This window comes from Eurytemora carolleeae, unplaced genomic scaffold, assembly GCF_000591075.1.
Source record: "Eurytemora carolleeae unplaced genomic scaffold, Eaff_2.0 scaffold905, whole genome shotgun sequence".
Taxonomy (NCBI): Eukaryota; Metazoa; Arthropoda; class Copepoda; order Calanoida; family Temoridae; genus Eurytemora; species Eurytemora carolleeae.
The window spans coordinates 112,034-136,659 of record NW_019396791.1 but is presented as its reverse complement, the minus strand read 5'-3'; the positions used below and the strand labels follow the sequence as shown (position 1 = coordinate 136,659).

Below are 24,626 nucleotides of genomic sequence, written 5' to 3'. Positions count from 1 at the left end.
GTCACTTATAGTTGTAGTTGCTAAAACCTACGACCACAGTCCATTAAAGGGAATGTTCGCGAAAAATTAAAGGGGGTATAGACTCACGGTTAAAAGTAAGCGCTTTTGATTGTAACATATAGAAGTAAGATTTGTTGAAATTAAAAGCGCTTATTTTTCGCCGTAAACCTATATCCACTTTTATTTTTCGCAAACACTCCCTTTAAGACGCCTAACTTTTGCTGTAATAGTTTGTATTTGTAGCATAATATTTTGTAAAATGTATAATATTTAGCATAAATTGGGATGCAATGTATAACAATGTAGCATAATCGAAAATGTTTAAACTCTGTCCCCTCTCCAGTCTCCAAGTCTTTATACATCTTGTTGGTTTATTATAACTCATTAAAATATCTCAACTTTTTCACTTCAATGTTATAATGTTAGTTATTGATAAACTAAGAATAAAAGTATTTAAATAATAATAATTACTAATTTTTTTTCACAGAAAAAAGGAGAATTGGAGAGAGGGCTAGAGTTATCAACTTAAAGGGAGTGACCGGCTATGTAAGGTAGATGAACTGAGTATACAGTGTTGTGGAAAGCTTCTTTCGGATTCATTTGAGGCATATTAAACTTTTTAAAGATCTGTAAATCCCGAGTTTGAGCGCAAATTTGATGTTCAAAACTCCTACTTTGGGGATGGATACGTTTTCAGAATTAGTCTTTTTTAAATTATTAAATAACGACGACATAAAATGTAAAAAAGTTCTACAATAAACTACAGACGTCTGTGTAGGAACATGTTGAGAAAATAAAAATTAATCTTAACATCGAAAATAAGTAATTTTGTTCAATTATTAGTTTCTATTATCTCATTATTCTGGTTTCTTATTATTCAAAAAGATTTTCGCAGATTTTCTAGAATTATTATTGAAAAGACGACATTTGAAGAATTTGAAGAAATCTGGGAATAACTTCAAAGAAAATTAGAAATTCAATATAATAATAATTAAAACGAAATAATCGATTTTAGCATTGATTATCGACAAATTTCTTTTGAGAAATATGTTCCTAACCATCCAATAAGATTACTGTATAATTTTTACTTTATTTTTCTTTGTCGATATTTAATAATTTAAAAAAACTAATTCTGAAAACGTATCCACCCCCAAAGTACGAGTTTTGAACGTCAAATTTGCGCTCAAACTCAGGATTTACAGATCTTTAAATAGTTAATATGTCTCAAATGAATCCGAAAGAAGTTTTCCACAACAGTGCATACTCAGTTCAACTACCTCACGTAGCCGGTCACTCCCTTTAAGAACCTTTAAATCTTGTTAATTCTTGTTCGATGTTTTTTATCAAGTTCTGTTTTCATATTATGTAATAAGTCTGCTTCACACTTTTTATAGAGAAAATGCCGGTTTAGCGAAAGAATGAGAAAACTAAGAAAAGAAGATCTCTAAAACATCATGGCTCTTAGGAACATAATCCATAGTATCATATTTTTTAAGTGATTAATTAACTTTTTAAAAATAAACTTCATAGCACAATATTTCGGAATATTTCTCTCATAAACGAACATTAACAATCCTTTACTTAGAGTTGAGATTAATATTGTTTAGTAAACTGAGACTGTAGAAGTAATTTCAAATTTAAGAGGGTTATGTCCGATTTCACAACGGTGCCTGATCATGAGATATCCTTGATTTCTAGGCTCTATAGGATGCCGAAGCTCAGTCGTGGTGATGGCGGTCTGGGCTCTCCAAGATAGGGTGTTTTCAGATCCTTATCTTATTTTATAGGTTAAACATTGGTTATTTTCAATTATGGTCGTGAATCGGACATTCCACTTTAAGTTTTGTCTGCAGTCCCTTTACTATTTTTAATTGAGTTAAAGGAAGTGTTCGCGAAGAATGAAGGGGGCATAGGCTTACCGCGAAAAATAAGCGCTTTTGATCTCTACTAATCTTTCTATCTTTTGTGTCTTTAAGGAGAAAATGGTTAAAAACGACTTATATTGAAGAACGTAGCGTCCATACAAATTCAGAAAGTTGCAACATTCAACTCGGATCGTAAAATAATCAACTTAATTCCAAACAAATCATTCAGATATTACAAACAATAGTTATCGATTATATTTCATAATATTTTCTATTTTGTTTTTTGATTAATATTTCGCTTGCGCTGGATTTTCGAACATTTCTGGGAAATATGAAAAGTTCGTCTTCATTATCAAAAATCTTCTAAACAGGAATAAATGTTTTTAAAAGTAACAATCAAACCATAAAAAATAAAAAAATAGTATGCGCTTATTTATCGCCGTTAGCCTATACCCCCTTTCATTTTTCGCGAACACTCCCTTTAAATGGATTGGTGTTGTTTAGAAAATCCTTTTCTGAAGATGCCCCTTTAACTGATGTGGAAAAACAAGAGAGGTTGCTGAAAACATTAGGGAATAAAGAGAAAATATTTTATACTGTGTTATATAGTTGAGTCACATTCTACGTTTTCCTCTTTAATCTTTTTATTTTTTTACTTTGATATTTATGGTCTCAAATATGAACTCTTCAGGCCAGAACTTTTTTTATCGAAATATTACTGTGCTTTGTTTATTGCAATTGTTTATTGTTGAAAGATATTAATGTGTATTTTTTACTATACAGTCTATGCTAAATAAACTTCTAACGAAAAGTATTGTTTTCCACTTTTTTTCATTTTTTTTTCTCTTAAATTCACGCCATGCCATAATTTCCTGATTTTAAGAATCGTGTTTTCAGAATTTTTCAATCGTCTATATTATTTTATAATAAGCCGGGAGCTGCCGATCAAAGCAGTGGGGGGGGGGAAAGAGGGGTAGTGCCCCCCCCCCCCCTAGAACTCAGAGCTGTCACACTTTTCAAATCTTAAACTGAAGAGTGAAGAACATAAAAAATTAGTTTGCTGTTCATTCAGTGCATTAAGAAGATTGTATACGTGGACCAGAGCCACCATGACAGAAGTCCGAATGAATAATCTATTTAGATTTCACATTCATCCTAATCGGATGGGCGCTATAAAGAAGTAAAATACTTTTTTTTTAAATGCCAAGCCACGAAGGCTTGAGTTTGGAATTGGTGGTAGTAAAAGACCTTTTTTATTTGGATTTAATGTATTTCATTCATTGCACCGCCGCTTTGTAATCTTTCATTTTATTACATACTAGCTGAAGTGCCCGGCGTTCCTGGTGGAATTTTAAAAATCGAATTGAAACAAAAAATTATAATTTATCAAGCTTATGTTATTCCGAATGTACCCGTGAGTTTCCTCCCTAAAATTCAGCCCATTTGATTCAGTCGTTTGGCCAGCCATAGTGAACATATAAATGAACGAAGAGCTTTATTTTATATTTTACAATTGTACTCCTACTTTTTTTCACAACAGAAACTCTTACAAGTCATAATTAATTTCTGGACCTTTGTCCTTTTTTCATCTCATAAAGTTGAGTTTTTCATTTACAATAATGTCTTTTACTATTTTAGTTTAAATACTAATTATTTCTCAGAAAAATAAAATGTCGATTTTTAAGAAAAATTGTTTTTTTTTGCTAGTTTTGTTCGAAGAAGATATCAAGTAGTACTTGCAAGGTAATTGGACTGTTTGTACCTTTATACGTATCATACATATGCCTGATACCCAAGAAGCCAAATGTTTTGAATTTAAAGTTCAAATGTTCCCCCCCCCCCTAGGGTGTCCTGGGGGGGGGGCAAACAAAATGTATGGTGCTTCGTGCAATTTTCGCCCCCCTAGATTTATTTCTGTATACGCCCTTGGTATTTGTTTGTTTGTGTTTTGTGACTGCAGGGTACTTCAAGTAGAAGTTTAGCGGAGTTCTCTGGTTTATATTTTTCTATATCTCCATCTTGTCAACAAGAGATTTGAAAAGCTTCAGGTGTGGAGTATCTTTGATGTTATTGGGTAGCGTGTTCCAGGTTTCAACTACACGGTTGCTGAAGAATTTGTTTCTTATTTCTAATTTGGATCTTTTTGGTTGAATATTTAGGTAAAACGCAGATTGTCTGGTTGTGATGTAGAAAGTGATGTATTATTCGAACCAATCCTGTCTAACTTATAGAATTAAGTCTTAGGAACTATTTACTTTTCATTCAAATTATATTGTTTTTCAAGTTATTTTTACAAATCTTTTGGTTCAGCCTGTGCAGTTGAAAATCTTCTGATCAGCTATGCCGGTCAGCCACCTGGTATACGGGCCTGGGGTAAGTTAGTTTAGTTAAAACACCCCCATTTTGAAACTATTTTAATACAATCCTCTGTACATTTGTTATATCACTTTTAAGAAAACTATATACTGAAGTTTTCCAGTTTTTTCCTAGAACATAGTGATTAGAATCGCGAATGCCTAGTTTCTGAAATGCTATTTCTAAATGCCAGTTAAAGCTGAGTGGCAAAGAAGCCCTGAATTACTTGAATCACGAATACTAATTCAAGTGACAAAATTTCAACCAAAACTTTTGCCTTTATAACACAACTTTCTAAATTTGTCTTATGTCTTATGTCTTATGTGTGGTTGAAAATGTTCTAAAGTACTTGTGGCTTTTAATCAATGAGGTGATAGTGAATGTAAATGTCCTAAAAGTACACTGAAATAATTGAGCACCTTTTCAGCAGGGGTTATGAGTACTGGGGGTTACAAGTTAGTGTGGTGATAGTTAATACACATTTAATTAATGTGATGATAATTTAAATGTGTGGTTGAAAAGTACACAGATTTATTGGGAGTATTAACGTGAGGGGGTTGATCTTAAGCACACTAAAGTACTTGAGCATCTTCAGCTATGGTTATGTATGTGATTAAATCACCCAAGAAACCGTTCTTAAGTACACTGAAGTACTGGAACACCTTTTTAGCAGTGGTTATAAGTAAAGGGGTATGTGATTAAATCACCCAAGAAACCGTTCTTAAGTACACTGAAGTACTGGAACACCTTTTTAGCAGTGGTTATAAGTAAAGGGGTATGTGATTAAATCAACCAACAACCCTTTTTGCTGCGTCATTAAACACTGGGTTACTAGTGTACGGATCGGTTTGAAGGACCGGATCACCTTTTTGGCAAAAATTATGGATAACATAAAAATTTTATGAATGTTTCAGAGGTAAACAATAATGAAAAGTGAAGAATGAGACGTTAAAACTCTCTAATAAGCATTTATCATGAAAGTACTGGATCGCCTTTTAGGCTGAGATTATGAATAAAATGAAAACCTAATATGAATGTTTCTGATATTAACAATAATGAATAGTGATAAGTGAGACTTTATATTCTTTGATGGGTATCTAACACGAACATGTGTTAACCGGACACAAGTGCTGGCATTTAGTGAATCAAACACAATGAAGCACCGCAGCGCCGCCAGGGCGAAGGCGTGGAGGGTAAAAAAGAACAAGATTACACAAGAAGTGTCAACTCCCCTTAAATTATGTTACTGGAACTGCAATGGGTTGAGTTGTGTGCTAAAACAGCAGCAAATTGCAGAAGTAATGGATGAGGAGCAAATAGACGTGATGATGGTGGATGAGACCCACTTCTGGCTTGGATCAAACAATGATCTAAGCGTCTTTGGTCCATGGACTCAATATTACAGAGAGCGAAACTATGGAGAAAAAAATGGAGGAGGCAAAATGGTTCTGGTATCCGACAGGATCAATCACTCGACATGGTCTCCTGAGAATACGGCGCCGTGGGTGGAGAACGAAAGGACGTGGATAATAATCCACAACCAAAGTTTTCGCCTGGCTATATGCTCAGTGTATATGGCTGCGGAAGTGATAGGCGGCATGACATATAAAGACTGGAATAGAGAGTTGTATAGCTGCATAGGGAATGAAATCCACAGTTTGGAACAAGATGGATATGGATGCATCTTGATAGGAGACTTCAACGCCCATGTCGGGGGAGCGCCAGAAGGTATCTCAGGGAATAGACCGGGAGAAAACACCAATGGTCGGTTACTGTTAGATTTCGCCAACGAGCATGGACTAATAATGTTGAATAAGGACAGAGACTTATGCGAAGGGTTGTTCTCTCGAATCACGCCTGTGTCAAGCACAATCCTGGACTATGTCCTAGTAACAGAGGCGGTGCGGCCCGGGGTGTTGAGAATGTGCGTGGATGATGATGTGGAGCTGCTAGCAGGAAGTGACCATGTCGCACTACGTCTAGACATAAACATGCTAGATGTTGAGCCAGTACCTAAGGTGTTTACAAATAACCATATACACCTCCCCAAGGACAGGGATAAATCTATAGCAGTAAGTCTGATGGATAGCTTGCTCGAAGAAGTACGCTGGGAGGAATGCACTACTCAGGAGAAGTTGATAAACCTTCAGGACATATTGATAAGGGCTAACCAGGAAGCGTACCCCCAAGTTATTGGTAGACAACGTAAAGTAAAGAGAGTTCCAAGGAGCATCAAGAAGCTTAATGCCAGGAAGAAAGAGGCAGACCGTAAAATGCGCCGGTTGGCATTACAACGGTCACGTAAGTTGCGTGACAAAGAAACCTGGTCCGAGAATGAACAAGCACAGCTGGATGATGCTATGACAGGGTACCAGAAAATGGTGGAAGAAATCAAGAAGAGGTCAGGACTTATCAAGCTGGACAGAAGAGCATGGAAACGAGCACAAATGGACATTCACAATAGACAGTTTTGGTCTCTATACGAGAGGACTCAAAAGAAAAAAGGAAAGCTATCCGCTCTCAAAGACGCAGACGGGAATCTCCTAACAGACATCCTAAAAATTGAAGATTATGCGTTAAATCACCTGGCAATGCAGTTTTGCGGGATGCGGTCCCCAATATTTGAATCTAGGGGCGAACAGGTGGTGAAGCAAATAATTGTATCCGAGAACTCAAACTACCAACAGTGGATTCCGAAGGAACGTGAAGAAACTGAGTATGAAGCGGTCGTGTGTGAACCGACAACGGTGGCTGAAGTAAAGGAGATCATTAAGTCCCATAAGTCAGATCGTGCACCAGGGGTGGATGGGGTGCACTCTGAGATGCTGAAACATGCCAGTGCGGCATTTTTACAGGAATTCACGAGCGTATTAAATGAAATACTAGAATCTGGTGAAGTGTCTCCTGCACTCCTGACAGGGAAACTAACACTAATAGATAAAAAGAAGCCTTCGTTGGTGGTAGGTGAGAAACGGTCCCAACCGTTTTCCTGAGTGTACTCACAAAACTTGTGCACAAGAGAATGGATCCTATCTGTGAAGAGGAAGGATTCTACGGGTCCGTCCAATACGGCTTCCGGTCAGGCCGGAGCACTACTGACTGTGTGTTTGCGATTCTAGCAGTTATCCGAGAAGCACGACGGCATCACTGTTCAATCTCAATCGCTTTCTGTGACTTGGCAAAGGCCTACGATTCGATATGTAGGGAGCTCCTATACACCAAGCTGAGCCGAATAGGGTTCGGAGGACGGGTCCTATCATTGATACGTTCAATGTATTTCAATGACAATGTCCAACTAACACTAACAACACGACTATCTGCGCCCCTTTGGTTTACAAAGGGGGTGAAGCAGGGGTGCTCGTTATCCCCCATGCTTTTTGCTCTTTATGTGGCAGGTTTAGGAAATGCACTACACAACTCAAAGCTTGGATACCAGCTTGGCGGTGTTGTACTAACAGCCTTATTCTTTGCGGATGATTTAGTACTAATTGCCGGGTCCCCCAAGTGGGCCATGGATAGGCTACTGGAGATTGTAGCTCAGTTCTGCAAGGACATGCATATGAAGTTGGCAGTGTCAAAGACTTTCATCTTGACTAACTCCCCAAGCGTTGTTGACTGGTCAGTTGAAGATGAGACCATTGAGGAAGTGTTGGCAGCTAAGTACCTTGGTGTGAACCTACAGATCCGAGGTAGGAACATGGTGGGCCAGTATGAAGCCGTCATGATAAGACGGGCCGTTGGATGCGCAATGTCAATCATGAACTTGACACGGGCTGGACTGGACCGGGCTCTGATAGCCAAGAGACTATGGGAGTCATGTGCAATCCCATCGATCCTGTACTGTGCTGAGGTGCTGGTCATCTCCAAGAAAACAGTTGAAGAGCTGGACCGTGTTCAAAACATGGTTGGACGATTTATTCTCCAGGTCCCAAGTTCTACTTCCAGGACCCTTGCATGGATGGACGCAGGCCTGGTCCCTATGCTAGACAGAATAGAAACCAAACAGGCAAACTATATCTGGACCGCAGTGAAAAACAGAACCAACCCAACTATCCACCAGATTTTAAGATTTCTACTTACACGGCCAGAGGATCCGTGGGTAAAGGTCTGGATGAATATACAACGGGATGTTGGAATCCTAACGAACTTCAACACAAGGAAGGAGCTGAACAAGACACTCATCGATCGGTCAATAAGTCATGTTATGGCTGTAAAAGCAGAACACACCACAATGACAGTCGTACCTCAACCCAAGAACTGGTTTAAGCTACAGAGCCATGTAACGGATTCCTTTGCAAGCAGGACACTGTGTTGCGTAAGGGCAGGAAACACCCTGTTGGGGAACCGTTTCAAGAACCGTTATGGTCGAAGATATGATATGTGTCCCCACTGCAGGATAGTACTACACACACGTTCCGTACTCCGTGAATCCCACGTCATTTTTAACTGCCCATGTGTCTCTAGACAAAGACGGAGCTTGGGGCTTACCCAGTACAAGCTAAATGCTTTGAAGAGAGGGCCATGCACTGCACAGGCTGTCCTCCGTTTGTACCTCGGTGGGGATGGAGCTGATGGAGTGCAGCTCTTGGATCGTGGAAAACGGATGGCCATTATCCTAGAGGCATGGCTTGTCAAGATCCACGAGTAAGGTAATATGTTTATGTGAAAGCAAAAAAGAAACTTTCTTGGGCAGATTGCCTGGATTTTAGAGAGTCTCCAGAAATGGAACTGTCTTAAGCAGACTGCCTAATTTTCAGAGAGTCTCCAGAAATGGAGCTGTCTTGGGCGGACCGCCTGGTTTTTAGAGAGTCTCCAGAAATGGAACTGTCTTAGGCAGACCGCCTATTTTTCAGAGAGTCTCCAGAAATGGAACTGTCTTGGGCAGACCGCCTGGTTTTTAGAGAGTCCCCTGAAAAGGAGCTGTCTTGGGCAGACCGCCTGGTTTTAGAGAGTCCCCTGAAAAGGAGCTGTCTTGGGCAGACCGCCTGGTTTTTTAGAGAGTCTCCTGATTTGGAGCTGTCTTGGGCAGGCCGCCTAGTATAAGTCTTCTCCCTAGGGTGACCAGTTCGGTCAGCCCATGGATACGTTTCGGCGGCTAGGAGCGCCGACCCTTATTTCATTGAATGATGGGTTGTCCTTTAATAATAATAATAATAATGTTAACCATTGAGCAAAAAAACTTTTTATTTTTTTGGAAATTTTTGGAGTATTTGGTGAAAGAAAGTAGCATAACTTTATCAAGTAAGAATGATGATCCGGATCCGGATTAAACGTGTGATTTACTAAATAATCTGACTTGAGGATGGCCATTCATAACGGGGCCTCTTTTTCAGATTTCATTTCAAATTAGTTCAAATTATGTATTTAAACAAATAAAAAAAGAAGAAACAGCTAAAAACAAAGTGTGAACAGGAAAAATCAAAATCAATACAAGAATAACTTCAAAAATTATCTTAAAATTAGTGCTATTTTTAAAAAAATGTGAAAAATGGTGCCGTAAATTCATCTAGAAGCAATTCTGTGCCTATACATTCTTTGGTGTTTAGAATCTATCCAAAAAAACGAAATAAATTCTTAGCACTGATTCGAATGAGAAAATTATTATTAACAATGATCTATTACTGTTTAGATATGTTGAGTGGTTTATCAAAGGTCCTTGATCTAATACAAACAGTACTGAAGGATGGATCAATGTACTTAGATTACAGAGGTCAAACTGAGTGCAGATCCTTTGTACTGGAACAAGCAGGTGTGTACTTTTTAAAGAGATGTCAACTTGAGTTTGATACTCAGGTACATTGTGCATGTCAAAGTGTATTTGTAGAAGAACAAAGGGTCAGGTTGATCTAAGGTTGATAATTCCCGTGAAGACTCGATATGTGCTCGAAAGCTGATTGATATCCCCTCTTTCCACTGTGCTACAAAAAAATCTGATTTCAAACTTAGGAATAAATATATTTTTGTAAACAAATATTGGTATAAATCGTTATAATATTTGAATGAACAAAACTTACTAGTTTTAGGTAGGTTAGGGAAAATGAGAGGTCGATAGAATGAGGAGAATAAAACGTTTTGTGACTTCTAAAAAATAAATACCCGGTTGGTTGCAAACGTTATTGTTTACAGCGATATAATCAATAATTTTAAGCATTTCTATATTTAAAACGTGTTTTCACTTTTCATAGATTTAGCGTCTTTTGACGGAGGTGGTTGGGTTTAGTTTCGGCTCTGGGAGGGTGGTTTTGCTTTCAAGACGACATCTATTGGAGAAAGGTTTCAAGATATGATTTATGGTCTACTGTATTATATTTCTTATTTTCCTGCTTCGTTTTTTACAATTTGGCTTACACCAAATCATAGATAACTTTTAATCTGCTACATAAGTTGATATTCTAATAATTTTGTGAATGTGGAAATATATTGTTTTTGTTATTATTGTTTTGTTTTGCTGTTTAATGTTTATGTTTCTGTTTTTATAATTGTTTTTGTCGTCGTTGATATTTTTGGCGTTGTTATTCTAATTTTTAAGGAAGTCAAATGGGTATGTTTGGTAGTTCTTCCATTGAGGGATGGCTTCAGTTACAACTTTCAAACCAGGTAGATATTAGTTTATTGAATGTTTGAAATAAAACTAAAGAAAAACCTTACTTTCTGTATTTACACCCCCCTTCCCCCCACCCCAAAAAATGAGGCATGATGTGAACTTTCAAGAAAGAAGCGCTATTCGTAGTAATAATAATGATAACTAATAACAAAATAACTATAATTTATTATTCTAACTTCAAAATAAGATTATTAAGAGATTTTAAAAAGTCAATAAAAGAATATCGATAAGCAATTCACAACAATACCCTGATATCGGATAAACGATGATGTTAAATTTTTGAATTTCCTACCCCGTTCGAAACAAATCATGGCAATTTTATTCGCCGGAATTATTTATGACTTTGTTATGATTGAGCTTCAATAACAATGACTTGGCCAGTCCCTTTGATGATTATGTTTAGTGTCTGACAATGAAACTGCGAGATCTGTACAGTGACAGGGAGAGGGTTGCTCTTCACTACACCGAAACATCGATCTCCATGAACCCGGTGTTTAGGCAGACCTTCATCTTCATCATAGAGGCACTAGAGAACTTAGATCTAGAGAGGTAGGACCTTCAATATCGTTAAATAAGCATTAGAGAACTTAGATCAAGAGAGGTAGGTCATTCATCTTCATCATAGAGGCATTAGAGTACTTAGATATAGAAAGGTAGGTCCTTTATCTTTATCATATTAAATTAAAACACTTAAATCTAGAGAGGTAGGTTCTTTATCAACGAGGTAATGGAGTCCTTTTTTTGAATCCTTTTAAAACTCATCATTTAAAATTTCCAAAATATTTTGCTGAGAATTTCGAAAACACAAGTTTCTTAATTTAAGTAAATTTTACTTAAATCTCTTGTTATGAAAAACATTCCTTAACCCCATTTGCATTTTGCAATCATGGTCAGATACATAAAAATTACTTTGTATTTCTACCTTTTTAAATGTTAGAAGTTTTCATGCTGATTGCCTAATTCTAGCTTTTTTCACTCAGCTAAACAAATAAATAGTTTGCAAATATTGTTGTATCTTGCATTCTTCATTCTTTTGACGAAAATCTTCTAAAAGAGAAGTTTTAGGGAAATATTATTTTCCGATGTTAGAAGAATTTTTATTTTTAAACTTTTTAACAAATAAAGTATTTGCAATTTGTTGTAAAGATGAAGAGTAAAACGCCATATTGTCGTACTGTCACTGTAATACTAGCATTCTTCCCATATTTACCTCTCACTATTGATTGAATCTGGTCCAAGATCACCTAATTAAATCTAGTTTAGAATTTGACATCAATTAAATTGGAACTCAAACCAGCTTAACCTGTTTTACGTTTTCAACTTTAAGGTTTAATGAACCTGAACCTTAACCTAGTAAACCTGTTCCAGGTTGTCAACTTTGGACTTGACGTTTAATGAACTTGAACCTGAGCCTAGTAAACCTGTCAAAAAGAACTCTGTTCCTAAATTGAAACAGCATAGACGCTCTGTAAGCTGTCCAGAAGTAAAGGTATATTTTTTTTAAACTTTTGATGGTAAGCTGTGTAAGATTTTTTTAGTGGCTTTAATTTGATAGTTTCATGCTCAATTTATATTGATAAACTTTAAATCTTTATTTGAGTAACAATAAAGAAGATATTGTTTTTTTCTAGCTTGAGAAGAGATTAATTTAGTAAATATCCTTCCCTCTATCTTCCGCATAACTTAGTATTATTATGATTATTAACAATCAACAGACAAAGTACAACGACCTTTAGGTTGAAATTCAATGAAAATAGGGTTGAAATCCTTCACTTGCCCTGGTCTATATGGGATCTAGTAGTACAAAGTGAAACAATAAGTTTATTTAAGAAAAGGGTATATACATTTTTTGCCTTTAAAAATTAAAATAAACAGTAAACGTGAAGGATTTGTGTGAGCCTGTGGTGGAGGAACTGCATAGTCCTGAATATCTGACAATGATTAAAGATCTGTTGGAAAACAAGGAATCCGATGAATCTACAATTTCTCCACAGAAGGTACCATTTTTTTATCAATACTAAACTCAAACAAAATTTTAATTTACTATTTCAACGTTTAATTGTGTCTTTATCTGTGTTCATCCTATCTTTGTTCAATATAAAATAATAACAAATATTTATATATATATATATATATATATATATATATATAACAAATATTTGAAACAAATATTTGTAATTCTGAGCATCAATAAAAGTTCCCTGGGGTCACGTGAGTTGCCTCAACAATTTTGAGTTGGAACGGTTCACCTGTTCTAACGTTTATTGGATACAAACAAACAGACACCCAGAGTCCAGACAGCTAATATCAAAGTATATATATAGATTGAAACGTCCTATATTATTAGACAATTAGTCCAGTGGAGAATTAAAAAAAAACTTCTTTTTAAAAATTAATTTACCACAAATTCTGTGTAGCATTATACAAATGTGTTTGCATTTTTTTGTTCGAGTCGNGGGGTGGATTGGTGGATAGTATGACGTCTAGAACATCCTGATTTCATTTGATTTCAGACATTTAGTCCAGCATGGAATTTAAAAAATATACATGTTTGTCTAGCCTACAAAGCACTAATTTTGTGTTTATAAAATTGTGACAACATTTCTTTCTTTTATTTAGACGAGTAGTCCGGTGTTGAATTATGAACATAAAGTTGAAACAAAAAGTGTATTTGTGAAAGGTCACAATCGGGCAGCTTCTGATTCAGGTAATTAAACATTTTTTTAATGTTATAAAAAAATTATACAATTGCGTTTTAGATATAGCATGGGGTAGACCTATCTCTCCGATTTTTAATGGTTCCGATGATTTGGACTCCAGTCAAGAAATTAAAGTAAGTTTTTCGCTATTCTTGAGATAAGAAGAAGTACAGCTTTAAAATGGGATTGATCTCGAATTTCCAATTCATTTTCTTTGTTGAATGTTTCAATCGTCGCTTAAAAACCAATCTAATACCTAAAGGTTTGGTATTGACGTTTTTTAATAATGATATTTCCAAACTGCTGAACAGGGAACATCAACAAAATAATTTGTTCTTTTGAGAAATGTACCTTCTATTCAAAAATGACGCTGAATTAGAATAAATAAAGTAAGATGAATCAAGGATTTAGCTTCAATATCCGTTTTGCCGTTGTTTCATTCAAATTTTCTTTGGAAAAATGTGGTTCGGGATTTAAACCTTTAAAAACTGAAGCAAACCAGAATAACACAAAATACTTAATAAGTTATTATTAGTTAAAAAAGACCATTGCAAACAAACAACACAGGTTTAAAATCAGATGTTTACGAAGATGACAAACATTAGAATTGCATTGTTTTTACGTTTTCGTTTTATTGTTGATGCAAAACAAATCATGAATATAAAGTTTACCAACAAGTCTAGACCAGCAATACTTGGGAATGGGAAAGTTTTCAATTGTTCAAACTAAAAGAAATCAGACAGAAATTGGAAATAGGAGAAAAATAACTCAAGAAGGGATTATATAGTATATTATAGTTTATATAGAAAGGTAAAGTAATTGTAAAGTGAAAAGGAAATATAGGAAATTAAAACATAAATGTTAAATAACATTTTTCATATTTTTAGGGATCATGGTCTCAAGTAGTCCCAGCAACTTCAGGTGAAAACTTTTAAATTTTGCTAAAAAAAATAATTTTTAAATTATTAAAAAATTCTAATTTAAGGTTGCTATCAAAGACCTAAAGCCAACCAATCTCTTGTATCCTTTTTATCTGAAAGTGGAGGGGAAAACGCGCGAAAGGTAATTAAAGGAAAAAAATTTATTAAAAATATTAATTTGTAAGATATATTTAAATTAATTTATCATAATTACATTAGGAAAAGATTCTACTCACAATTTTAAATGGACTGTAGACGTAATTTCAAGCGACTCTCCAGTCTTCAAGTGTAATTTCAAGCGACTCTCCATTCTTAAAGTGTAATTTCAAGCGACTCTCCATTCTTAAAGTGTAATTTTAAGCGACTCTCCATTCTTAAAGTGTAATTTCATGCGACTCTCCATTCTTAATGTGTAATTTCAAGCGACTCTCCATTCTTAAAGTGTAATTTCAAGCGACTCTCCATTCTTAAAGTGTAATTTCAAGCGACTCTCCATTCTTAAAGTGTAATTTCAAGCGACTCTCCATTCTTAAAGTGTAATTTCAAGCGACTTTCCATTCTTAAAGTGGCAAGATCAATTCACAACAGTACCTTGTAAAGCTTTGTCTGATAAAGAATGCATTTGACATCTATTATCTTTTCTTTAAAAATTAATTATTTCTAAATTAAGAACATGTCACTGTTGTGAATCAGGAATGCCCTTCCTCACATAAAAGACCACTTTAAATTACAAAGACAGTCTGTTTTTCAAGAAAATAATTGTTAAATCGAAAATCTGTTTCAAAATCAAAAATAATGATATTTTACTGCCCAGGGTCGAAGAGCACAACTTGATCGAGAGAACGCTCATTTTATTCTATCAGAAGCCATGATTGGTACCCTGGAACAGCTACACTTCGATGCTAGGTATGTTAATAGGTCTTTTTTTACTAGTGCTTAGGATCTGGTTCCTTTGGATATGCATCACTTTGGCTTCCAGGACCCGGATCCTGAAAAATATGTGGTACAATGTGCAAAATATCAACCAAACCCCACAATTTTGGTCTTAAGACACAAATCGCAATTGTTAATAATTTATATTCTTATAGTATGAAACTTATTACTAAACAAAAAGAGAGTGAGAATGATTTAAGAGATCTGAAAGAGAATATAATCACTAATATTGTTATAGTATGAAACGTATTGATGAACAAGAGGAAAGTGATGATGAGATAAGAGATCTGAAAGAAAATATAATCACTAACATTGTTATAGTATGAAACATATTGATAAACAAGAGAAAAGTGATGATGAGATAAGAGATCTGAAAGAGAATATAATCACTAATATTGTTATAGTATGAAACGTATTGATGAACAAGAGGAAAGTGATGATGAGATAAGAGATCTGAAAGAGAAGCTAAGGATGAGGAGAGAGGAGATCTACAGTTCAAGATCAAGGAAAACTAAACCAAGGAAACCTGGAAGGAAGATCAGCCGGAGAATGCCAGGTAAATCAAATATCTAAAGGGAGTGTTAAGAAATCTGAAAAAGGGGGTACAAGACTATCGGCACTATTCATATTTTCTATCCAATGCTTAGTCGTTTTTATAAAAAACCATCCACGATGGGTTTAATAATATTCCAACGATGATATTAAAGTCAGTATTAGTCCCTTTCAAACGTTATGATTAATCGCTTTTCAAAAGTGGCGAACGCTCCCAGTCAAAACTTGTTAGGTTAGATTCTAATTATTAACTAAGTATTTGATAACTCCTGAATTTCAGGGATGATTTTAAGCGATGGTAAAACTGATCCTGGTACCACAGATCAGTCTGGTAGTACAGATTATAACAGGCAATATTTACAACTTCAACTTCATCTAATTTGTTATTTTTAAGGTATACATTTTTCTTGTTGTTCATACTATATATATGAATTTTCATACAAATTTGACACAGTTTTTTTATCAATTTCTCAAGACAGGAACAACTGGTGAAATATTACCAACGACTTTATATATTTAAACTTATATTAAAACAAATCCTCAGAACAAAGAAGGGGTTTTATTTTTTTGTACAAATTAACATTTGTATAAAAGAATAATACACTTATTAAAGAAAACAATCACATAAACAATTACGGTACTGTTTTAGTGAAGACAGCTATGAGTTTGAGAAGATGTTGGATTCTAATGATGAAGATTATTCTAAGTTTGAACGAGGATCCAAGGTTCATGGTTGCAAATGTTTAAAACTATTTGAATTTTATAAAAACCTTGTTATTTACAAATATTTCTTGTCCGTAAAAGTGTGTTTTCAACCATTTTGATCTTTCGACAGATGTACATTGTATGGACATCGTTTTAAGTTTTAGAAATATTATGATAGAAGAAATATAATAAAAATATTAAATGAATTTCCCATGTTAAAGCTGTAAACACTAAAAGTTTGCTGAAAGGGACTATATGCGGGATTCCCTGTGACTCTTAATCTCTATGCAAAGATGCCAATGCCCAATTTATAACGATACCCTTGAAACCTTCATATGATCAAAAATATGGAAAATACCGTCGTTTAATTTTACAATTTCTCCATTGCTTCTTATAAACAAGAAATGTTCAAGTCATTCTTGCGAGAACCCACAAATGAAAATAAACAGCTAAAACAATAATGTCTAATACATGCTTGATCAGAAAAAGTTTTTAAAGGTAGCGTTATTTGCATAGATGATAACTTGCAATTACTCTTACAGTCTCTTTAGGTTGATTTCTGAAGAACTTGGCAAGATAAAAGAAAAAACAAATAATTAAAGCCACTTATTTAATCGTTTTTTAAATCTCGTAGATTGAGCCTTTTAAAAGTAAAACATCAAAATGTAAAAATCCTTAAGATTTTATAAATATTTGCATAGAAGTGTTGCAAAAAGATTTTCAAACAGATTTGGCAAAAAGATATGCAAAAACATTGCAAAAATATTGCAACAAATATTTGCAACTTTGATTACAGGATTTTGTTGGTTCACTCAGTAACATTCCAGAGGGCTCTGCTGAGAGTATTGCACTTTCATTGCTTGGTAATTATTAAACTTTTAAAAATAAATAAATATAATTGATATTATTTTAGTTTATATTGATTCTCTCACCAGAATCATTGGGTGAAAATAAATTTTGTGCGGTTCAATTTACAATTTGATTTCGATTCATCCTGAACACCATTTTTTCATCTTTTTCACGAACTCTCTTTTAAATCAAATAATTGCAAAGTACCAACCATTAAGTATTACTTCTGTCTTTACATAAAAGACTTTTCAATTTCTAGAGTTGGATTCACAAATAATAGACTTTTTCAATTTCTAGAGTTGGATTCACAAATAAAAGACTTTTCAATTTCTAGAGTTGGATTCACAAATAAGAGACTTTTCAATTTCTAGAGTTGGATTCACAAATAAAAAACTTTTTCAATTTCTAGAGTTGGATTCACAAATAAAAGACTTTTCAATTTCTAGAGTTGGATTCACAAATAAAAGACTTCAATTTCTAGAGTTGGATTCACAAATAAAAGACTTCAATTTCTAGAGTTGGATTCACAAATAAAAGACTTCAATTTCTTGAGTTGGATTTACAAATAAAAGACTTCAATTTCTAGAGTTGGATTCACAAATAAAAGACTTTTCAATTTCTAGAGTTAGATTCACAAAAAAAGACTTCAATTTCTAGAGTTGGATTCACAAATAAAAGACTTCAATTTCTAGAGTTGGATTCACAAAAAAAAAGACTTCAATTTCTAGAGTTGGATTCACAAATAAAAGACTTCAATTTCTAGAGTTGGATTCACAAATAAAAGACTTTTCAATTTCTAGAGTTGGATTCACAAATAAAAGACTTTTCAATTTCTAGAGTTGGATTCACAATGAATCCCTTAAATCTGTTGTCTGATCTAGAATGAATGAGATAATCCTATTTTATACCTGTAAATTAATGATTTTCAACGACAATATCTAATTGTTACTTAGCCAAGAATGTAAAGGGTGTCTCTCTTTGAATAGGAAATTACTTGATTTTTTAGTCCCAATTAGGGTCACTTCGAGATCGGAGTGTGGAAGTAAAAAGTCAGATTTGTTTATTCATTATATTACTGAAGCTTGGTTGTCCTTTAACATTATGACATTTTAATGACATTTTGATAATATAATTATAAATTTAATGATAACTCTGAAAATATTTATAATAGTAATGATAATTTTCATAATAATTGTGATAATTTTGATAACAATAATAATGATAATGATAATTTTGATAATAATAACAATCGTAGGTCAGATAGGTGCAGGTCGCCTACCTCCAGCTGACCAGCTGCCCTGGCTAGTATCAGAGGAAGATGCTCCTCAGCAACTTCTTCCACTTCCGGACTCACTTCCGGTAGATCCGGAGGACGATCTCAAGGTCAGGGTTCTAGGGCACAACGATCCAAAATGCTAGAATAAGTTGTAAAAAATGGCTTTCAACCTTGCAACTGTGAGGACGTATCAAGGAGTATGAAATAGAAAGGAGTAAGTAGGAGATACAAGGAACGCGACCCGCCCTACCATATGATTATAAATATACAGGCTTTGCAGACGGTACTCTATTTGTATAAGAAATATTCAGAATAGGTTATTGAATACGCGGTAATTGTTACATCAGACAAATATTTCTTATACAAATGAAGTACCGTCCGCAAATCATGTATAATCATATGGTAGGGCGGGCCGCGTCAGTTGTATCTCCCTTCTATTTCATACTCCTTGGGACGTATTCTGGATTTCATTAGAGAGAGGGGTGAGGGGTTATGTTTTCCACAATCCTGAAAATACTAAAAGCTATTTTATTTTGAAATTATAACGAGTTAACCATAATTCCGCTTAAATCAAGGCTATGTCTAAAAAAGATCGATTTTGTAAATATGTAATTTGAACTGACCTTTTATTTAGATATGTAATTTGAACGGACTTTTTATATAAAGTATGCCTTTAACGATTTAAGAATTCATCAAGCTTAAACCCCCCTTTATTTATTGGTAAACACTTCTTTTAATGCCTTCTTCCTGCAGGGTGCCACAGCTCTAAGAGGAAATCTACTGTGGGCCCCTCCTAGACCCCAGCTAGTCCTCACAGTACAGTACAAACCTAAGAATAGAAAGGAATATCTACATTATTTTAAATATAAAAAAATGCGCCAACAAATATTATGAACTTAAATGCATTATCATATTTTCATCCGTATTAAAAAGCTGAATTAATTTTGCAAGCCTCGGTTTTTTCAGTACCTGAGTTTCCCTCACAAGAAGTGGCTGAGAAGACGACTTGAAGTATGCAGTATGAGTGAATTGCGTACTTAGGATCCGGGATCCGGATCCAACCGCAACATTTTGTCTTCCTGGATACGGATACACGGAAGTAATGTGCTTTAACTGGATCCGGAATCCGGATCCGTGGGTAGCTCTGTATCCAGCTAAATTTTCTGTTTCATTTTTCTCTTAATCTTTTAGTATAAAATCGTAGAATTTCGAATGTATAATTAACCCAAAAATTCTAGAAAATCTCGCTACGCCCCCCTCTAACGAAATTTGTTGTATCCCAGCAATTCCTTTTTAAAAATAAACCAAGATATGGTTGATCAGGCTGCAATGTATCTGCAGAAATGGCAGTGCTCCGGGTGCGGAATGAAGGTTGAGCAGAAGTACAGTAAATCCTACAGGTTTTGCAACTATTTAGGTAAAATCTTTACAGGGGTGTATTTCCCCCCTTCCCCACTTCCCTGTTGAAAATCGCTATTTTCCTAAGTGTTTTTTTTGGGGTTTTTACTTCGCTGAATTAATTAATTTTTAAGGAAAATAAATAAAAATTTTGGCGAAAAGTTTAACAAAGGTTGGAAAAAACTCGCCTTTGATGTCCAATTTTTTTCCAATTCTTAAAAATAAACACCCCTGTTTAGCTTCAAGTTTAACTCAGGAAATTTTCAAGTTTTAAAACTGAATTATGGTAAAACTGTTGATATTTACATTAGTCTAATAAACAGGAGAAAATTCATCTTTTAAGGGGGTTTATAAAGGGACTTTTTAGACGTAACAGGAATTGATTCTCCATTTATAAATTGGCATGTAAAATTCACAATGGTACCCTTCATACCTTTGTCTGCTCAAAGATTAATGAAATTTGATCATTTTTAAATGTGGGTTTTCTGTAACAGTAACTTGCAGATTTCTGAAGAAATAAAAAAATGTCTGAAGTTTTTAGAACATTTACATTAGATTGTAATATTCAATTCTGTTGTAGGGGGAAAAACTATTTTTTTTTGGGGGGGGGGGGGTACAGGCATCTTAAAAAGATATAAAAGCTTTAAATTAAAGTCCCAGTAATCCCTTTTCCCCCTGAGATTCAAATCATTTATTACTGAAAATACCAGCTTGGGAACCCAGCTTTGCATAGAAACCTAAATATCTCAGCCAACCCTCTAACTACAAGGGGTTCATGAGTTATGATTGGACATGCAAACTTTTTACATTTGTGGTTTCTCTGCATTAGTAACTTGCATTTCTTGCTCATAAGAAAAAATAAGAAACTCACAGATATAAACGATTTTCGAGTTAGTAAAAACAACGCTATCTTCCACATTTATGATAAAATTAAGGTTTCAAATCCGTCATTGCCATCTTGGGATAGAGGACCGCTGAAAATGTCGCTTACAGTCCCTTTATTAGGTAAATTCTTCTGTACTGGGTGCCATGAGAATACTGGAGCTATCATTCCTGCGCGGGTTATTCAGGTTGGAATTTATTTATATTTATTTCAGGTTTTTTATTTTATGGGATTCTATTAAATGTGTAATGTGTAATGTGTATTGCAGATGAAACAAATTTTGTCATTTTACAAATCCCGGCGTTTTTCTTCCTAGTCTATGCAGTATTAAACAGTTAGGAAAATTGTGCATCGAGTTTTGAGACTGGGACAACTGTGTAGTGTCTCTAGGCCATTATCCTTGGGTGAACACAAAAACCTACATATACTTTTGGAAACTTCAAACTGGATACTTGAGCTTAAAGCCATCCCTAGTCCCTACCATCCATGGTTGATTTGATTTGATTTAAAGCCTTAGAAATAGATTTATGCGTCTTTCAGTTGACAATTTTTAACTGATCCAACGATGTGTTGTGTATCCAGGATTGGGATTTTAAGAGGTATCCTGTATCCAACTTCTCCCTTGATATTCTCAACTCTATGCACACGGAACCTGTATTTAATATCCAAGATCTAAACCCGGATATTATCAGGTTCACATTTCTTAAAAGGGTCTTTAGTAATAAATATTTAAAAGACATATTTGTTTGTTTGTTTGTTTGTTAAAGAAAAGACAATTTTGAAAGAGATTACATAATTTAACATTATTATTATTAAACAACAGAATTAATGTTCTTTATAAAAACAGAATAAAATGTGTTTATTTTTAGAAAAATAGAGAAGCTAAGAGCTGTTTGTATGTCAAGATTACAAATGAATAAGCTCTCTAGATATATATCAACCTGTAAACATGCAGTACATTTACAATCTAGGGTAGGTATACATGCAGTACAAATACAATCTAGGATAGTTATACATGCAGTACATTTACAATCTAGGGTAGTTATACATGCAGTACATTTACAATCTAGGGTAGGTATACATGCAGTACATTTACAATCTAGGGTAGGTATACATGCAGTACATTTACAATCTAGGGTAGGTATACATGAAGTACAATTACAATCTATGGTAGGTATACGTGCAGTACATTAAAAAATAAATTGAGTCTTTGCCACGAACTAAGATTTTCAAATACTTGTATCTTTGCAACCCAATGTAGAAGACTTGGATATTTCAAGCTAATAATTCTGTTTAGTTCAAATCAATCAGGTTGCAAAGATAAAGTGATTAGAAAATTTGAGTTTGTGGTGAAGATTAAATTCCTTATTATTAAAGAATTGAACAAGAGTTTGAAGAGTCATAACGTTAACATAATTTTATTCAGATTGAAGAATTCCTCTGTCCTGATCCTTATCTTTTCTCCATGGAACAATTAGTCTGCACCAGATTTAATAAACTAGGATATACAATACGGTCAGATTTAACTTTTTTGACTTGATTCACAATGGTACCCTTTAAAGTTTGAACCTTGAACTCAGCAACAATGAGTTTTCGCTTTTTCCTTAAAAAAAATCAATTCTGTCAATTCCTTAACTTTTATCTGCTGTGTAAAATTGCAAGTTACCTTTAAAGCGTTCTTGCAATTAAATATTGCAACTAAATATTGCAATTAAATATTGCAATATTTAAGATTAAATCGAGGATACCCGCGCCATAATTCTAATTATTTTGTTAACATTCATTTCCAAAAAACAAAGAATGAAAACTTTGCAATCTGCTAAACTTCCATGCTTTTGAATTTTATTTAATATTAAAGTTGTTCATATTACTTAGAGCGTTTGTCGGCGAACTACTTAAGCACGTTCAAGAGTGTGATCTTTGCCAAGCCAAAGGATTTATCTGTGAAGGGTGTAGATCTGGAGCTTCAATATTTCCTTTCCAGGTAAAATCATCCAACCCTAAACTTGTTGTTGAGATTGCTTTACCGACATTAATTTCAATCAAATAATATATGTATGTAACTATTATAATACATAACAGCTCTATATTGGATTGGTAACAAGATGACTGGTCCATGTGACCGTTAAGTGTGCAGTTGGGTGGTGACGTAGTCATTGGTCTAGCCCTCGCCATGTTGGTCCACACTAGACTTCCGTTATTGACCAACTGGAAATTAATGTCCATTCTTTGGTGGTTATTTTGAGGGGGGCTCGGCCTAGATTTCTTCTGAATAAAGGTTGATGTTTATTTAATTATTTTACCCAGCCTTATTCCAGGTAAAATATCTAACCCTATTCCAGGTAAACTATCCAACCCTATTCCAGGTAAAATATCTAACCCCCTTCCAGGTAAAACTATCCAGCCTTATTCCAGGTAAAATATCTAACCCTATTCCAGGTAAACTATCACAACCCTATTCCAGGTAGAATATCTAACCCCCTTCCAGGTAAAACTATCCAGCCATACTCCAGGTAGAATATCATTCCTATTCCAGGTAAACTATCCAACCCTATTCCAGGTGAACTATCCAACCCTATTCCAGGTGAACTATCCAGCCCTATTCCAGGTAAAACTTTCCAGCCTTATTCCAGGTAAATCTATCCAGCCCTATTCCAGGTAAAACTATCCAGCCCTACCCCAGGTGAAACTGTCCAGCCATATTCCAGGTAAAATTATCTAGCCATACTCCAGGTGAACTATCCAGCCCATCCCCAGGTAAAACTGTCCAGCCCTACTCCAGATAAAATATCCAGCCCTATTCCAGGTAACCTATCCAACCCTATTCCAGGTAAACTATCCAGCCCTATTTTAGGTAAACTATCCAGCCCTTTTTCAGGTAAACTATCCGGCCTTATCCCAGGTAAATCTATCCAACCTTTTTCCAGGTAAAGCTTAACTAGGTAAACTACCGGATTTTTCAACCGTTTGATTTATGGTGGCAAAGTTTCTTGCTTTTTATAATAGTTGACATTTTTATCGAATACTTCTGTTTTAGTTTGGAGTTCATGAATGTACTTCTTGCTATGCTTGCTATCATAGTAACTGCTACTCCACTGAATACGGCTGCACGCGATGCAAAAGGAAATGTATTTCTCAAGCTGTGCTTGTGGGTTGAGGCGGTGGGACTGTTTTATTTCAAACCGACAGCTCTATTTTTATAAACTTTAAAGAAACTTGAAGTTCCTCTATTGACGTCAATTGAGGTTAAATTTGATATTGTAGGTTTTAACTGTGGGATTAAATGGCAAAACTATGAAAACTTGTCTGTCTCGATATCAATTTCAAACAACTTCATTTTAAGAAAAATATATTGTTCCAGACTTCAGATCAGACAAGCGCTTGAACCTGTGGTTTGTTGACAGCTGAATAAACCAAAAATAATTATATTTTTATTTAACCAGATTCATTTCACTTCTCATTTCTTGATGATTTGTCCTTATCATGTCAAATTATCAATTGCTAATTCAAAACAGAAATGAAATATTCTATATCTATAAACATAATAAATGTCCCTAGAGTATTGAAATTAATTGTCAACTACTGAT

At 34.6% G+C, this 24,626-nt stretch overlaps 2 protein-coding genes across 2 annotated transcripts; both read left to right on the top strand.

Moving 5' to 3' along the window:
- The first annotated feature begins 1,304 nt into the window (after positions 1–1,304).
- LOC111708738 (uncharacterized) lies at positions 1,305–15,717 on the top strand. Its single transcript, XM_023482197.1, has 14 exons — positions 1,305–1,465; positions 2,370–2,437; positions 4,176–4,238; positions 9,850–9,969; positions 10,750–10,817; positions 11,228–11,373; positions 12,193–12,313; positions 12,711–12,821; positions 13,444–13,531; positions 13,584–13,657; positions 14,411–14,444; positions 14,509–14,585; positions 15,258–15,349; positions 15,615–15,717. Exons 1-14 carry the CDS (start codon positions 1,455–1,457, stop codon positions 15,700–15,702), a joined length of 1,161 nt encoding a protein of 386 aa, XP_023337965.1. The 5' UTR covers positions 1,305–1,454; the 3' UTR covers positions 15,703–15,717.
- Positions 15,718–15,759: 42 nt separating this feature from the next.
- On the top strand, positions 15,760–24,600 carry LOC111708737 (run domain Beclin-1-interacting and cysteine-rich domain-containing protein). Its single transcript, XM_023482196.1, has 14 exons — positions 15,760–15,932; positions 16,209–16,278; positions 16,578–16,653; positions 17,430–17,496; positions 18,738–18,865; positions 19,512–19,601; positions 20,082–20,175; positions 21,162–21,226; positions 21,622–21,731; positions 21,909–22,011; positions 22,466–22,554; positions 22,915–23,023; positions 24,077–24,162; positions 24,401–24,600. Exons 1-14 carry the CDS (start codon positions 15,782–15,784, stop codon positions 24,438–24,440), a joined length of 1,278 nt encoding a protein of 425 aa, XP_023337964.1. The 5' UTR covers positions 15,760–15,781; the 3' UTR covers positions 24,441–24,600.
- Positions 24,601–24,626: the final 26 nt, after the last annotated feature.

Excerpts from the sequence above, each read along its gene's own strand:
- LOC111708738 (XM_023482197.1), top strand. Across the intron at positions 2,438-4,175 it reads GAGGTTGCTGAAAACATTAG|CCTGTGCAGTTGAAAATCTT; the intron begins GGAATAAAGAGA and ends CTTTTGGTTCAG. Across the intron at positions 14,445-14,508 it reads AGTAGTCCCAGCAACTTCAG|GTTGCTATCAAAGACCTAAA; the intron begins GTGAAAACTTTT and ends TTCTAATTTAAG.
- LOC111708737 (XM_023482196.1), top strand. The coding sequence starts at position 15,782 with ATGAAACGTATTGATGAACAAGAGGAAAGTGATGATGAGATAAGAGAT. Across the intron at positions 16,279-16,577 it reads GGTAGTACAGATTATAACAG|TGAAGACAGCTATGAGTTTG; the intron begins GCAATATTTACA and ends GTACTGTTTTAG. Across the intron at positions 21,732-21,908 it reads CTAAACCCGGATATTATCAG|AAAAATAGAGAAGCTAAGAG; the intron begins GTTCACATTTCT and ends GTTTATTTTTAG.